Genomic DNA, 17,846 nt, shown 5'->3' on the forward strand with positions numbered 1-17,846 from the left:
TTCACGCCTTGATAGAACTATGAATATGCGGAATGATTTCGACTTATCATGCAGTGTATCATTTTTCGCCTGTGTCATTAAAGACGGTGCTGTTTGGAACACAAGCAAAGGTAAGCTATTGTCTGCTATCTGCTACTCACGGATTGATTTTCTAGCTCAGGTAAAAACAAGGTGTTACATGTTTACTATAGCAAACATCTTTTAATGATTATGAGCTTTTACGCTTAATGAAACAAAGTCAAGATTGATGGACTCTTTGTTTTTTATTAATAAACGCAGTCTTTTTGAATAAACACGAATACGCGTTGAATTACACTGAACAAAAATATAAACCCACGAAGCATCTTTGTATTGTTTTCTGTCAATATTAAACAACGTGTTAACTCAACAATTAGGGTACATATTCATTATCAATTGTGGCTTAAATTTCCACCAGATTTTTACATTTTAGGGCAATAATCTTGTAACTATGGCAGCGTAAAAACATTGTGGTCGGCCATCACAGTGCACAGGGTCCGGTTTCAATAAGCTAACTTAGTGTTAAGTAGCCCTTAGCTAAGTGCACTTTATATCTGCACAACATACGTTGTCATGGTAGTTAAGGGCTTACTTAGCTAAGTGAGCTTTATTAAACCGGCCCCAACTCTCAATACCGTGACCAGTAACTGTGATCACTGTGATACCGACCACTCAGTTTATACGCTAGCATAGCACATGATTTGAACGTTGACTTCACTCAGTAGTCTAAAACCACCTTGTTTCTTTCCAACATCATTGAAAGCTGTTGATTTCTTCTATTGGGATGATTCCGTCCTAGTTTCGTAGTTTATGTACTTACTTTGTTCTTTGGTCATTTGTGTTAAACGTCGTTTCAAGCAGATTCAAGTAAAATGCTGAACCCTTAATGCAAAGACTGCTTGTGACATTTTCTAAACATTCATTTTGTTTTTAAACGTTTACAGATAAAAAATCCAAGATGGCGGACACAGATTACATTCCGAGAGGTTTCCACTGGGCCGATTACGTCATCTTCGGAGCAACAATCGTAATGTCGTCTGCTATTGGCGTTTTCTTTGCTTGCTCCGGTGGAAAACAGAAAACGACCGCTGAATACCTCCTCGGGAATCGGAAACAGAAAGTAGGCCCGGTTGCCATGTCACTAATTGTGTCTTTCGAATCGTCCATTATGATGTTAGGCTTTCCAGCAGAAATGTACGCATACGGTACTCACTACTGGATGAGCTTAGTGGGATACTTCTTCTGCATAATCATCATCTCCCAGACTTTTGTTCCCCTGCTCCATCCTCTGAAACTTACCAGCTCGTATGAGGTGCGTTCTTTAATAATTTGTCGTATTTCGAGTATGTGGTGAATGGGATTGAAGTTTTACGCCGTACTATTTGAATTTTTCACAGGTACTACCGAGCGCAGCATTATGACGACAAACCCACTACCATCCGCAGGTTGCATGACACCACGGGAATAATGGAAAATTTATCCGAAAGGATGCGTACGCAATTAATCAAAATAGTTTACGTGATTTTATTAGAAAAAATTTCAAGACGTTGACTTACAAATCTCAGGTTATTCAGTTAGCCACATAAAGAAGAAAATAAACCACCCAGGACAAGTTCTCGTTTACATGACTCTCGCCACTAGAAAATTTAGTACAGAAATGTTGGAAGACGCCGAAGTCACTGGGCACACGGTTATGACCACACCACAGTCACACTAGGGAACCCGAGGTTTTCTAAAGGCGACAAGTCTTCCACCAGGTGGCGACAAAATCTGTATACGTCACATGGGGAAAACTTTGTCAGTAATTTACCTTAGGTCGATGATTTATCACGAGCACGCCGGTTGTCTCCTGCTCCCTCCAAACTGACCACTCTTGTGTAACTGAAAAAATTCTTGAATGTGGTGTTAAGTACCAATCAAGGAAATAAATACAATGGTTACCAACAAGTTTCAAATTTTAAAAGAACACTGTTCTTAAAGAAAGTTCGAGGCATATTTAGGCGCAGTTAATCATATTGGCAGGGTAATTCATTTAAAATTCATTTAAACCTTGTTCAGAATTAAACACTATACTAAATGTATAGTCACGCCACCTAAACGTTTTGTTCACAGTATTTGTCCGCGTGTGGATTTCCGTAAAAAAAAACCGCTTTGGTTACATCATTTAATGTCATTTTCTATTATAGGCACAATGGCACTTTAAAAGTGGCGTACAAAATACCGTAAGACAAAGGTGAAATGACAAATATGTTGTACACCGTTTTTTTTTAAACTGGGCTCTGAAGCAGATCAGTCACTATATATTTAAAGTTTTGGACTTGGTTACACGTACCTAATATTGAGCAATGCATTGACAGTCTCTATTGTTGTGTATATGCGAATTTTTATTTATCAGAAGATAATAATCTTACTGTTTTGATACTGCAGTACCTGAATATGAGGTTTAATTCCCGGGGCGTCAGACTGCTGGCCTCAGTTCTGGGTATTATTAATTATGTAAGTATATGTAATCCTTGTATTCATTTGTGAACCCAGTACACTGTGATATATGACAGAATGATAAATATACTCAAAAAATAATCTGTTGATTTTAAATATAACACACATATTCTATTAAGTCAACATAAACGTTCTGTTAGACTAACAGGATGTTGTGTTGAATATGACAAAGAATTATGTTATATTAACAGAATACATTATAGCGTCACTCAGATAACAGGCTTTCTGTTAAAACTAACAGACATTAATTTTTTTAATGTATTAGATTTTTTATCTACTCTTACTCTAAAATTTTACGACATTTCTGTTGAAATTCTACTTCAATGGTTATCTGTTTGAAAAATAAATCAACCATGTACTTATGCATTTATTTATTGGACACTAAATATAAAAACAGTTGGTCTTCTTCTACTTGCAATGACCTGATTAGAGAAGAACAGAAAGAGGTAAAAAAAATAGCTAGAAATGAAACGTAAATTGTAGACCATATCATACCGATTTACGCCCCAACTAGAGCTGTGATTAACAGTTTTATCTCTAATAGCGTTTTAGGTGGTACCACCAACTATATCAAAGATATATTTATTCATTTGCTTCCAGCTCATGTAGTCTTCCGTATTCAGATTACTGAAATTAAGTTAACAAAATTATTCTATATTCTGTCTCATGATGACAGCTTTCTGCTTGTCTTCCAACCTCTTCTTTATCACGCTTCTCATAGATACTGACTGTAGAACACGTGCCACTCAATATTTTGTGTTGCGTTCGAGAGACCAAGACAAATCCACATTCGCTGTGAGTTAGCCCCGTTCATTCTGGCTTCCTCTCCGATAAAAGCTCTGCAGTAACATGCGTCGTTGGTTTCCCTCGGGCTCTGCCCGGTTTCATTCTACCACAATACTGGTGTAAGTAAAATATTTTCAAGTGCGTCATAAAACACCAAATGAATTAAAAAAGTATTTAATTATTTATTTATTTATTTATTTATTTGATTGGTGTTTTACGCCGTACTCAAAAATATTTCACTTATACGACGGCGGCCAATCTAACGCTGGTTTAGAATCTCACGATACCGGTACCTATAAAACAGACCGCCGTTACACAAGTGAAAAACTATCGAATATGGCGTTAAACTAAGAAAAGTGTCAGCCCATTATTCAATCAACCGTTATCGATTTTCCTTCTCCTTTTCAGTCCTGGTATATGGGTATAGTCTTGTTTGGACCAGCAACAGCATTGGAAGCAGGTAAGGGTATTCGGCTAGAATAATGCTTATTTGTTTTATTATTTCAACACTGATCTGTTCTTATTTGTGCCAATAAAAGTTTCAGGAGTCTAATAACCAATAAATTGATTGAAAAAAAAGTTCTCAGGCCTCCGCTCATATTGGTAAAAGTAGTTTTAAACACTCCTTGATCGGGATCCGAAATTAGATCTGCAGCCTTGACTATTTGCTTAGTGTTTACCCCCGTGTTCAAGAATTTCCGCCTTGTATGACCAGGTGTTTATGGTATGTTCAGGTTTATGGGTGGAGGAAACCAGAGTACCCGAAATAAACCACCGACCTCTGGCCATGCACGTGACAAACCTCTTGACGCAAAGCTTCGCTCTGCCTCTGTTCGATTTCCTCTCACCAAACCATATAATGCTGGAAAATATTCTTCAATACTGCTTCAAACACCAATGAAATAAATGAAACAATTCTCAGCTGTACCTTTAGCCACAGCTGAAATTTCCAAGACTGGATTCGAACGCGAGGCATCAATGATCAAAATGGTCAAAGCGTCAGGCCAGCGCTAAGATCACAATCAAAGCTTCATTGATCATGTAAGATTTATCTATAATATTTTATCTAACAGAGGCAAATAACTCAGTACGAAACAAAAACTCCATTGGGCAGTTACTGGTTGATATTGATCGGTAAATGAACCAAGAATATAAAATCATAGAATATGCTCCACTGAATGCATAAATCAACCAAGGAATGGTTGAGGGCAATATACCAGCCAACTGACACGAACCAACTAGCTGAACAGATCAACCACTAAGCAACCAATAACCTTTGTTTTCAGTGCTTGGTTTCCCGATCGTCTACTCAGTGATACTCGTTACTGTTGCCGCAGTTTTCTACACAACAATTGTAAGTACATTTAATATCAGATCTTCAAATCAAATAAATAAATAAAATAAATAAAAATTTCAGGTCAGTAGTTGGCAGGATTTTTGAAAGAGTATCCGTCGTTAAGTAAGGTATTAAACACTTGAAGTGCAGCCGCTAAATGGGTTTTTGCTTTGTTTTCTTTCTTCGACAGGGTGGTATCAAAGCTGTGATATGGTCAGATGCTCTGCAGTTCATTATAATGCTTATGGGTATATTGGCCGTCGTGATAGGGGTGAGTTTGTTGACGATGAAGCCAATGTTTAAAAAGAGACACCCGCAACAACAAAAGCGATATCCATAAACTGTGTGAAATATCACATTGATGACTGGGGAAATTTACAATATTTCGCCGGTGTATAGATCATAAAAGCAAATCTAACAAGTAAACAAACTCAAATCCTATTATTTGCGAAAATAAACAGCATGAAAGGATATCATTTTGAAGAGTCGGGGCGTGGGTGGGCGGTGAGAGGATGTGGGAGGAAATACGCGCCCCAACGTAAAGTTGCTTGAAAAGGTCTTTGCAATTTAATATGTTTATTTATATGAATACGACCCGCAACGAACAGTGGGGTAGAATAGAATATTTACACAACATGGGTCGGAGACCAACTTTTTTAAGTGTTGTAATAAATCTAGGATTTTAAGTTCTATAGGCTAGGTGACCGAGATGGTTAGCACGCCAGCGCGGCCCAGTGAGTTTCGTTAGTCCATTTCATACTCCCTCTCCGGCCGTGTTGTGGGAAGGTATCATAGCGACCTGCGGATCGTCGTGTGTTTTGGCGAGCTTACCCGAGTTCCTCCCACCATAGTGCTGGCCGCCGTCGTGTCAGTGAAATATTCCTGAATACGGCGTAAAACACCAATGGAATAAATATATAAGCTGTGCTTGCTTTTGTTTTGTATGTTTGTTTTGATGTAGGGAACAATTGCTGTAGGAGGAGTGGGGCCTGCTTTCCATTATCTTGAAAAAGGTGGCCGGATAAAATTATACGAGTAAGTAGATTTACATATCCCCTTTACGTTCTTTGTGTCTGCCAACCCGTTATCAACTGAACTGCTTACCAGTGTAAATTTTTCACAAACTTCAAAATACTTCAAAAACTTCGAAATACTCAACGAAAATATAAACGCAGGAAGCAATTTTACTTTGTTTTGTTTTTTTCTCAGTATTAAATAAAGTAATATTTTAACATTTATGGTTGGCATAAGTATTCCTTATCAATTTTGACTTCAATTTCCATAAGATTTTCACATTCTAGGGCAATAAGCCAGGAGTGAGATCGCTAACCACAGTTCACGCTCTTCGTGACGCTAACTGTGGACATACTCGACACTGAGTGCCGTGAATGGTGTTTTCTGCTTCGTTCGATTATATTTTTGTTGAGTGTATGTATTTTACTTGACAAGAGGAAACTAACCAGGTACCTGACCGATCAAACCTAAAGCCACAGATCGGCGAGAAATGTATATCAGTCTGTGACCTATGAGGTAAATCAATGCTTTGGATGAGACCTTTTCTTCTTTATGGCCACCGTCTGTAGTTACATGTAAACCATGTTACAGGTGTATTTTGGATTCGTGTTTCTTGATAAATAATGCTCAGTCATAAGTACCAGTGCTTCAAAACTTTACTCTGCGCCCTTTGGACGCCGTTGCAGGCTTTATCATTTTCATTAAATTATGTCGTGCATGACATACACGTGTACATATTAATATTTTTATCTGTGTAAAAGTGTACATTTTAGAAGATTAATGGTGTTTATGTAGGGTTCTATTGCACTTTTGGCTGCGTTTTGGGGTAACATTTCACTCTTGATACCTCTGAGTATCTTTCGCCTTGGCTTTTGTTACAGCTTTTTGGGGTAACATTTCACTCTTGGTTCCTCTGATCTCGCCGTGGCTTTTGTTACAGTTTCAACCCTGATCCGCGAACGAGGCACACCTTCTGGAACCTCATTCTCGGGGGCACCATACGGGCGCTGGGTCTTGGAATCAACCAATCCTCTGTCCAGCGTATCTCATCGATGAAGACATTGTCCGGGGCTAAAGTGTAAGTGAGGATGACATTCGCAATCTATTAATGAAAACATCTGTTTTAAGCATTGAGTGCGAGTGAGTGCTTGGGGTTTAACGTCGTACTCAACAATTTTTCAGTCATATGACGCTGAAGGAATCCTTAGGGCGCATGTACGTGTAATGTGCTTCCTTGTTGCAGGGCGGATTTCCACCTCTCTTTTATTTAGTGCTGCTTCGCCCCGCCCGAGGCATTATACTGATACGGGTCAACCACCTCCTTGCACTATCCTCTTCATGCTGAACGCCAAGCGAGAAAGTTAAAACTTCCTGTTTTAAAGTCTTAGGTATGACTCGATCAAGGATTGATCCTGGATCTACCGGTCCCGAAGCGGACGCTCTACCAACTGTGCTATCCGGGCCGGTTTTTAAGCACTGAATGTTGTCGCATTACTGCTGCATGTGTTGGCCGTCAGACCGCCGTAGGCAAATTTGGATGATACACTGGCTCAAATTATAACTCTTGGGTAATAACCGGACAAATAAACCCATATAATGTTGATATAAATTTATCTATAGCTACCATCCGCAGGTTGTTGCAAGACCTTCAAATGTACGGCCGGAGAGGTGTCGGTATTAAAGCTGATGATATCTACATTCAAAATTTTTCATTTAAAACATTTACAAACAACCGTGGCAAGTTGATCAAAAGACGCCAACGTTTCATTCAGTAAATCAAGCATTCAATAAACCAATTAAATACCAATCGATGAATTATTTAAGAAATAAATGTGTCGAAATTGTGTAAGAGTTGAGATAACTAGTTCTACTGGACATCTCCCAGCAGAGCTTGAGGGAGCTGATAATACTTACATGTATCACATCAAATGATTAACTTCAAAGAAGACACCAAAATCAGGTATAAAACAGAGGAAAGACCATTTAACACTGTCCACGAAAATAGTTTGATTTTTCTGTTAAAATTTTTTTAGAATTTTTCTACACTGGTTTTAGAACCTCAGAATCTACCTTGGGCTATAGTGACTCAGAAGGTCACCTGACGTCACATACATATTTTTGGCCTGACGTCACATACATATTTTTGGCCTGACGTCACATATATATTTTTGGGCGGAAGCAGTTCGTTTCAAGCACCATTCGGCCAATGCAATCACAAATATCAATATTGAATGATGAGATTTAGCAGTCTACGCATGCTTGTTTATTGCATGGACAGTGTTTAATGGTATTTCATCTTACATATAGTTTAGTTGTTCCTTTGCCTTTAAACAGTTTGTCAACAAACTCTTCCCTTAATCAAATGATCAGTTATTTTTCATTCACAGAGTGATGTTGCTGACGTTTCCCGGATTCTTCCTCTTTTCGTCTCTGGCCTTCGTACAAGGCCTCCTCGCCTACTCGTATTTCGCTCACACTCACTGCGATCCACTTGGAGCCAGTCTGGTGACTAACCCAAATCAGGTTTGTTAATTATAGACAGCTTCGTTGGCTTAATAGTTAGAGAGTCCGCCTCGAGCCGAGAGACATGGTGTCAAACCTGGGTCGGTTCATAGCAAATACTTAATAATGGTATTTGTTGCTGCTTCGCTTGGCGCTCAGCAGTAACAAGGAAACTGGAGTGGAGGTTCCGGTGTCAGTGTAATGTGATTGGGAGGGGTGTCATGTCTGGTGTCTTGGGCATGATACTTCAGTACCTACAGTATAGATATAAACACACGCAATGACTCCTCGACGTCGTATGACTGAAATATTGCTAAGTACGACGTTAAACCCAAGCATACGTATGTGCTAATTGCCAGTGTTGTTTTCATTGATTAATTCGTCCATTGCTTCCAAAAGCGTTACCAAATAAACAATAAACGGGTCCAATCTACGTTTCAGTCATAAAGCATAAAGGATGCTTTGCAATGTTTAATGGATCTTGAACAGGTATGGGTATCAGTGAATGTATATTTATTTGAACTGTCTGGTTTTTCGGGCCGTATCCCAGAATATTTCACCTATACCTCAGTGACCAGCATTATGGTGGGAGGAAACCATGTAGAGCCCGGCGGAAACTCACGGGCATCCACAGGTTTTTGGAAAACCTTTCCACGTACCTTAGGAGAAATATAATTAAATAAATCAATCATTGTGTTGCACATGTATTTTTGTCATCTCCCATGTTTATAATGGCACCACAGCAAAAAGTGCTTAATGGCATCAATACACCAAGACGTCCTTAATGGCATCAATGCAACAAGAAGTGCTTAATGGCATCATTACAGCAAGAAGTGAGTAGTGGCATCAATACAGCAAGAAGTGTTTAATGGCGTAAATACAGCAAGAAGTCTTAAATGGCATCAATACAGGAATAAGTGCTTACTGACATCAACACAGCGTCATTTGTGATTTACGTCGGCCATAAGTGACGTCATGACCTCCTGCGCCATGTAGTACATGTACACAATTGGAGGGTCACAAAAGTTTGCTTACATATCACTATTTAAAGGCAATTTTATTCTGCAAATGTATCATAATTTAGAAAACCCATCCAGATTACATGGACTCCTCTTATACAACTGTTTACCTCCAACGGTATTATTTAGCTAATGACAACTCAATCGGCTCTTCTCAAGAAGCCCACATGGCCGCGTGGTAATCTAAAAAATTCCCTGTCCAAGAATGATATTAATTCAATCTACTTTTTTTCTTTTTCTTTCCAGATTCTGCCTTACTTTGTGATGCAATTGTTTAAAAAACAACCGGGTTTGCCGGGACTTTTCTTGGCATCATTGTTTAGCGCATCTCTTAGGTAAGTCTGTGTGATATTATGAGGATTAGCCCTAATATTTTAAAACATTTATCTCCTAAATGAACACAATTACTGCCTGTACATCAGTCATCATGGCAAAGACGCCACGTCATAAAGAAATGTAGAGGCGTATTTATAACTACAGCATGTTATATTCGCCTAAGTTTATGACCTTCTGTACGTAATCTACATTTGATAAATTCCCCATTTATTAATCTAGTGATATAAAATATTTTTAACACGTATTGTAGCAACACCTATTGAATGATCTACATCTTTTTTAAAAGTAGTGTTATTTGGAAATACAATAACAAATTCTACTGAAGTAAAATTAATTTTTTTTATACTTCAATCTCTGTTTTCAGCACACTTTCTTCTGGATTCAGCGCCATGTCGGCCATTCTCTGGAGTGATTTTCTAAAACCTTGTTTTCCTAAGGTTTCAGAGCTAACAGCGACGTTTATAACAAAAAGCACAGGTATGTGTTCTTTTTTTATTTATTTCATTTGTTTGGTGTTATACGAAAATTTCACTTATATGATTTCGGCCGTCATCATGGTGGGCGGAAAATTGGTAAAGCCCTGAGGAACCCACGACCATGAACAAGTTTTTGACAGACCTTCCCACGTACAACCGGAGATGAAGCCAGCATGAGCTGGATTTGAACTCACAGGGACCTCATGGATGAGTGGCTCCTGGGTAACTGTGCTCCACCCACACGCTAACCACTTGGCGACGGAGCTCCCTGTTTTACAAGTAAACTCGTAAATATTAACGGCCATACACAATCTATGATTTTATAAATGATCACAAGAAGAATGAGAGCTGGTGGTCAATATTGTTTAACGCACGTTTGATTACATTGTGTTTAAATGTGTTTGTCATTCACAGTTTTATTCCTTGGTGGTCTTGCTATTGGAATAGCATTCCTTGTCATGCAGATTGGAGGGCCTTTGAATCAGGTGAAAAATTATTTGTTTTATCCTCTGTCTGGTGTCTTGCTTTATTATTTCACGACTGGAAATATAAGCGGGTGTTCAAATTCATTTTGATATTTCTTGAAAATGTATAAATATAATTTAATACGTTAAGGAATATTGTATAGAATTTTGCTGTTCACAACTTTGCGCAATAATATTTGAAACACCCCAACAATACACGAAGTATCCAATTCATGCCATCAACCCTTGAAACAAAATCCATAGTCAAATTTCCACAAAGACATTTCTCACTTATATCAAAATTTAAAACGTTGTCACAATGCTTAGATTTTGGTTTTAAAAGTTGAAATTTTAAGAAAAGTTAAGATAACACTGATGAGGTGGTCAAGATTTTAATTTACCTGGCTTGAAATTAAGATCTAAAATTATTTTTCAAATTTTGATTTTGTTACGACCCAAACTGTCTGTATTATAACGACATGGCTTGTTCGAAATACACGACAGTTTTAGCCGCACAAAAAAGTAACCAAAACCAGCAGATTTTATTTTACAACAATTTATTAGCTTTAACAAGACCAGATAATAAGACTTATACAAATACTAAAGTACTTAAGTTTAACAAGAAAGGATAGCAGTATCTATACAAATACTAAAGTACTTACGGTGCCAAGTCCAAACGGACGCATATATTCCACAATATATACCATACAGGCATAAATGCTCAGAGGCAAATTCACAAGAGGGAAAATCCACAGTATAACTGAGTGTATGACGAAATATACACAAAATTCCACAGACAGGGTCCGTGTACTAATAAGCACTGTGTACACAAGAGCACGAATCAAATATACAAGTTCGGACTGAACAAGTGCTCGGTGGAGATATAACAAAGGCAGAGGCTATAAAGACACCAAAATTCAGCACAAAAGGCCTACTAAAGTAATACACAGCGAAAGCATCCAAAACTCTCAATAATTCTCCGTTCTCCTTTTTTGACCTGCTTTCATAGGTCTTATATAGCCTGGTGGAATTGTCTAGAATAAGAAAATTCCTGAACACTTGATGTGAACAAACAGGCACCGAACTGTGCGCATTCTGGAATATTCTAAGGTAGAGGCAGACAACAGGCGCAGTGGTAAGCTAAATTTAGAAGCTGACGGCAGTCGTGCACATAACAATTTAAGTCAAAACTGGCTTGTTGGGCTTGTACATATACTGTGTCTTCTTGTAGCAGAGCGACTCCATGCCGCCGTTACTGAAGTATCATACCAAAGACACCAGACATGACACCCAGTCAATCACATTAGAATGACACCAGGCCAACCAGTCATGTTTCCATGCTCTAACCTTTTAGCGTTGGGCGCTAAGCGAGTCAGTATTATATACTGTATTATATTTAAAATCTCTGTTATGTCCTGATCTGTGTTTGACCCCGGGGTCTCCAGACTTCCCAAGCTAAAATGGAGTCATATTTGTTTACAAGATTGTGGGTAGGTATGATATTAAACTGTCCACGCACTCAGCAAAAAGATGTGCTATGTATGAAAGGCATGCAAACAAATCTAAGAAATGCCAGCACAAATCTAAAAACAAACAGCAATGCTGAGGGCTAGATTTACCATCTGGTCCCCATTTTATGATTAAAGGCTAGTAACTGTCGATATAATTCAACTATTCAGGTTTTTTAGCAATCCAAATAGCACATGTCCATGTTTACATACTACACATGTCTATGCCATGAATTTTCATTAAAATGTAGTCATATCTGTAGGAGGAAATGCGTTGACAAGGACTATCGTTGGGTTGATAGAATATAAAACATAAGACTGACCGGCATTTGGCTTTTATTTTATTTTATTTATGTTATTTTGTTGTTGTTTTTTTTGTTTTGTTTTTTTGTTTGTTTGTTTTTTTTTGTTTTTTTTTTTTGGTTTTGCTTTGTTTTGTCTTTTGCACATATTTAATGTTCCGCACGTGTTTGTCTTGTTTCGTACGATCAGATAGCCGGGACGATCCTGGGTGCGATGGGCGGACCACTTACTGGGCTTTTTCTTCTAGGAGCGCTCTTCCCAACGGCTACGGCTAAGGTAGTACATCTGGATAGACTTCGGTTTAGCTATCGGGTCGTTTGGGGATTAAATATATCATAGTGACTTCATCAGTGCCTGACTAATAGGATCAAGGCTCGGAATCAGATGCGGACGTCTGCTGGGTACATCAAAACAAATGGGGGTAGTTTGTTTCTTGTTCTCTGGTGTCCTTCTTCCATAGACCTACACGCTGTCGTCTAAGCGAAAATTCCTCATAATTGGCTGCCTTAACACAGCGTTGTTTGGAGACTGGTCATACCTTAATACATGCTCACTTCCGCCCAAATCACAGGGACTTAGATCAGATGCGCCATTTACATGGGTACAGAGATAATAGATCATATACATGACAAGAAGGTCAAGGGGGTAAGCAAGGATTGCCAACATACGTCTTTCCCGGTCTCCTATTTGAGTAAAACTTTACCCATTTCACTAAACTTACAGTTTACAGCAACCTGCGGATGGTTGTGGGTTTCCCCCGGGCTCTGTCCGGTTTCCTCTCATCATAATGCTGGGCGCTGTCATATAAGTGAAATATTCTTGAGTACGGCATAAAACACCAATCAAATAAATAAATAAATAAATAAAAACTTACATCATCTTCATTATTAAGAATTAGGCTTTCTAATGAATGAATGATTATGGCTTAACGCCACATCGGCAATTTTGCGGCCATATCGTGGCGAAACTTTCCAGTGCATAGTACATTTAACAGCATTTCCAGCCCGAATTAGTTTTGTTATATACACAACAACGGCCGTGTGTGTGGGTGTGATTGGTGCCTCGCCAGTAGAACTTTCGGCTGGGCAATCCGCTGGCGCCCCTTAATGTGCGCAATTGTTAGTGAATAACGGTTATTTTTTTATTTATTTATTATTGTTTTTTTGTTGTTGTTGTTTTTTTGAAAGATCGGAAAAGTCAGGTGTTATGGGCGCAGTGGCATTCCTCGTTTTTTCACTTAATCGTTCTTGCCATGTACATCACGCATCGAAATTACAGAAAAAAACGGTGCCAAGTTACTATCCATGCTTGTCTCTATCGTGATCTCATCATTGTTTCTTTTTGACAATCATTGCAGGGAGCCATCTCGGGATCCATTGCTGCTTTCGCTTTCGTTTTCTGGATTGCCATGGGTTCCAGTTTTTCACCTCTGACGATCCGGACACCCTTTCTCCCCTCTGCACCTGTTGACCGATGTCCCGTCTATAACACCACTGCCGGCAATCTAACAATGGCCGCCTGGAATGCCAGCGACTATATGTCCACCGGAGTGCCCGTTGCGGAGATTGACATTCCCTTGGAACTGCCCGAAAAGATATACAGGGAATACTCAGGCGTTGAGTAAATATAGCATTTATCTCTCCTGAGTTCTTATACTTTGTATGACGAATACTTTGGATTCATACACGTATAAGGGCACCGGTACTATATTCAATTATACGAAATTTAGGAATTGTTTCCATTTGTAGGAATTCTAAACATTACCTTCGCAAGTTAGATTATGTTTTTGCCGGCCTTTATTGGTCAATCTGTGAATGAAAATTGGATATCCATTCGGATCTTTTGGTTTTGTCAACTATTATTTGTCATTGTCAAATGTCTGCTAGAAACTTTAAAAATAAACATAAAATGCACGGATTTTGAAGAAGCTTTGTGCACATGTAGCAATGGGTTATATTTTGGTACTAATCCAGATATGAACCGGCTCCAGGAATGTTTTAAGTGATTCTTTACCATCGTGAGGAACAACGTAACTTGCAGAGTATTGCCCCTGTGTCTGTAGTGTGGTAATTTGTAAATTTTGCTGCGGAGTCGAAGCGTTTTTAGTTTGTGCAAGTTTCGGTTTCATAGTATTGTATATATGTGTGTGCCTAAATGCACAGTAATCTAAAGTTTTATGTCTGTTTGCAGCTCTTTCCTATCATACCTTTACTCACTCTCCTACATGTGGTACTCTCCAATGGGGATGATTTTGACAGTGGTATTTGGTCTGATTGTTAGCCATGCAACAGGTGAGGGAGAATTGCCTCCCAGAAGGCTGATGGACTTTAAATTGTCGAATGATTATTCTTAATCAGTTAGTTTTACATGCATAAAAATGAAAATAATGAAACAACAACGTTTTCAGTGAATCCTATTGTCGTTCTCTGCTTTAAAAATTGTATTAACTAACTAAGTATTAGCCTCTCAAGGTTCTTTCATTTTTTATTCGACCTTGTAAAGTGTAGATCGAGTTGATCTATGATGGTTTAGCACTCGTTGTATTGTCTCTGGCCTTATGTTAGGAGGTTCTTCTGGTACATGGAGAGGTGCGATGGTTACCCAGTTACTCAGGTTACTCAAGTCGCCCCGGTTTTCTCCGTCTATAACTCTGACCAACATGGTGTACATGAAGAATTCTTGAGAACGTTATTAAACATTGATCAGGTTTTAAACAAAAAGCGCTCTGTTCTCTCGAGAGTTTTTCGTTTAAAAAGACGATATCATCATGGTGAGGAATGTTCTAGGGAAATTTTGAAATCAGAATAGAAGGAAAAAAGCGATAAAAACAAACAGCATATTAAATAACTTCACTGTAATTTAATAGTGAAAACTGCCACCAATTCTGTGACCAGTTCTTTTCACTGTAGATGTTCTGTATAACATTAACACCCAAAATAGTAGTATATTTCCATATATACCATTGTAAATAATCAGGTAACTCCATTGCAAATTAAGAAACTCTACATATTTACCCAGAAAACCAGTGTACATTTACAGCAAAGTGCACTGTAAATGGTCAAACCGCTACAGTTTTACAGACAATGGTGTAAATACACATCGACTATTACAGCAGAATTACACCACATATGTGCAGAATTGCGCTGGAAAATGGTGTAAAATATTTACAGCATTGTTTACTGTAACAATATACCTTGCTTCAGACTGTAAACTTGCTTTCAATTCTTACAGTGTAGTTTGATGAGAATATTCATTATTAAGCATTGGAATGACATTCCCACTCCATTGTGTCCGTATTGTCTCTTCACACATTTTCACTCCTACAGGCCCCAACCCTCCAGGCACAGTCGACCCGAAGTATATCGTACCTATATTTGACCGGCTTTTCTGCTATTTACCAAGCTCTGTCCTTGACAAACTTCGCTACGGCAAAGACTTCGTCCCAAAAGACGAGGTAAGATACAGAATTGCAATTTAGGCTTCGAAACAGACATTCGTACACCAGCAATCAACGTGTTTAAGGTCAATAATCGTAAGGCCAATTCCCAAAACAACGTATAACACAAATCCCCAGGTATATAAGTTACGAAAATAGAACGGAATCACGCATTTCTGAGGAACAGCCTTCCAAACACAATAAAAGTCTAGAAATGTCAGTTAGGGAGAGGTGACATGTGCTTTTTACCACGTTCACAAGCGTTTGCTTCCGTACAAGATTCAACTAACACTCGTTAAAAAAAAACTGACAGGAGCGAACTGTAAATTCGGCCTTTAGAAAATGACACCCAACAAACAGAACATAAATGAACAGAAAGCCAGCCCACAAATGGCCAAAATTAACGCTAAAATGGCTGGAACTACTTGGGTGGGAATATGGAGAGAGTAAAACCAATACAGTGACAGTGATTGGAGGAAAACGTGCTGTGAAATGTTATACAATGTACCAGTCCGGAGTTCTGTAAAGGCACTAGTGAATAAAGGTTATAGTTGAATGAGCAATTACGACTTGACCATGTAATATTCACAATACGCAACCGAAATCCTGTCGATTTACACCAGTTAAATTTCTCCAACTGTTCGTTTTTCGAATTTTCTTCAAAGCGGAAAAAATGCATTCCAAATATATATATATATATATATATATATATATATATATATATATATATATATATATATATATATATATATATATATATATATATATATATATTTGGAATATTTGGAATGCAAAAAAAAACTATTTGGAATAGTTTTGTAATTGTGGGTATTTGAGACAACCTCTTGGTATATTTTCTCTTTGCGTAAAAATGTTATAAACGAGGATGTACTTATGTTTTATAGGTATATTTGTACTAGAAATACGTCTTTTCAGCTAATAAATTGCGTTCTACCTGGAATTTGATCATATTTTGTGTTTAACATATTCATTAATATTATCATCATTCAGATTATGTTTATGTGTTTGATTTATTTTGGTTAATTGATTGGTGTTTTACGCCGTACACAAGAATATTTCACTTATACGACGACGGCCAGCATTTTGGTGGGAGAAAACCGGGAGAAATCCACGACCATCAGCAGGTTGCTGACAGACCTTACCACTCACGGTCGGAGAGGAAGCCAGTTTATGTGTTTGGATATAAATAATAAAATGACATTTAAATAAATTTATTAGACATGTATCATATTCTTATTTAAAACGTTATTGTGCAGTGACGATATGTACCAAGAGATGATTCCAAACACATTTTCAAATATTCTTTTCTGCTGAAAGGATAAAAACAAAGGATAACGTAAAGGCAAAAGGGTGATAAAAAATCTTGTATATTGTATATGAAAATCTTGCTTAGTTTGTTTCAGGGCGTAAAGGGGAAGGACTGTTGCAAATCTTGTTGCGTTTGCTTCATGACATAAATGGAAAGCAGCCGTTGGATATCATGTTACGTTTGTTTCAGGGCCTAAAGTGAAAAGAGCGATTGGAACCTATTTTTTTCTTTTTTTTTCTCTTTTTTTTTTGCAGGAGGGAAAATAGGAAGAGCTGTTTAAAGCGTAGTGTAGAGTTATAGAAAAGAGCTATAAAATCTTGTGTTTTTGCAGGACGTACTACAAAAAACATGGTAAAAATCGTATTGTATTCGTTTCAGGACGTTTGTGAGGAGCTTGTTAAAGTAACCGACGACGGAGATATGTACCTGGTGGTTGATTCCGATCCAGCCATGATAACGGTCATACCTAACTGCACCAAAAACTCACAGGCAAAACAGAACTCCGAGGTTGTTGAACGACAGACTCCTAATGGCCAAATATAATGAAATTATATAGCAACTAGTATGTATCAATTGCCTCTAGCACTTTAACATAGGATAAACCCTAAACGTCACTGAGGCGACGATCCTGACATTTAATACGGCCACTTTTTTTTTTCCTAGCTAGAAGTAGTACTTTCCCGTGGAGGGCGACGATGTGCGCTTCACATTTGTGCTTAAAAATTTGAAGTACGCCATCATGCATTTGACTGGTCTACCCAGACACTTGACCTAGTTCCTTCAGATGGGGATTCCTTACTGGATAGTTGCAATCACGAT

The 17,846-nt window shown here is 38.2% G+C and overlaps 1 protein-coding gene across 1 annotated transcript; it reads left to right on the forward strand.

Moving 5' to 3' along the window:
* Window positions 1–976: 976 nt before the first annotated feature.
* Window positions 977–17,570, forward strand: LOC135462453 (sodium-coupled monocarboxylate transporter 2-like). The gene is made up of 15 exons (XM_064739680.1): window positions 977–1,330; window positions 2,446–2,514; window positions 3,712–3,763; window positions 4,590–4,657; window positions 4,830–4,910; window positions 5,601–5,674; window positions 6,594–6,731; window positions 8,041–8,176; window positions 9,421–9,509; window positions 9,875–9,987; window positions 10,401–10,471; window positions 13,619–13,881; window positions 14,452–14,552; window positions 15,588–15,715; window positions 17,406–17,570. Exons 1-15 carry the CDS (start codon window positions 977–979, stop codon window positions 17,568–17,570), a joined length of 1,902 nt encoding a protein of 633 aa, XP_064595750.1.
* The last annotated feature ends 276 nt before the right edge of the window (window positions 17,571–17,846 follow it).

Source organism: Liolophura sinensis, chromosome 2 (assembly GCF_032854445.1).
Source record: "Liolophura sinensis isolate JHLJ2023 chromosome 2, CUHK_Ljap_v2, whole genome shotgun sequence".
Classification (NCBI taxonomy): Eukaryota; Metazoa; Mollusca; class Polyplacophora; order Chitonida; family Chitonidae; genus Liolophura; species Liolophura sinensis.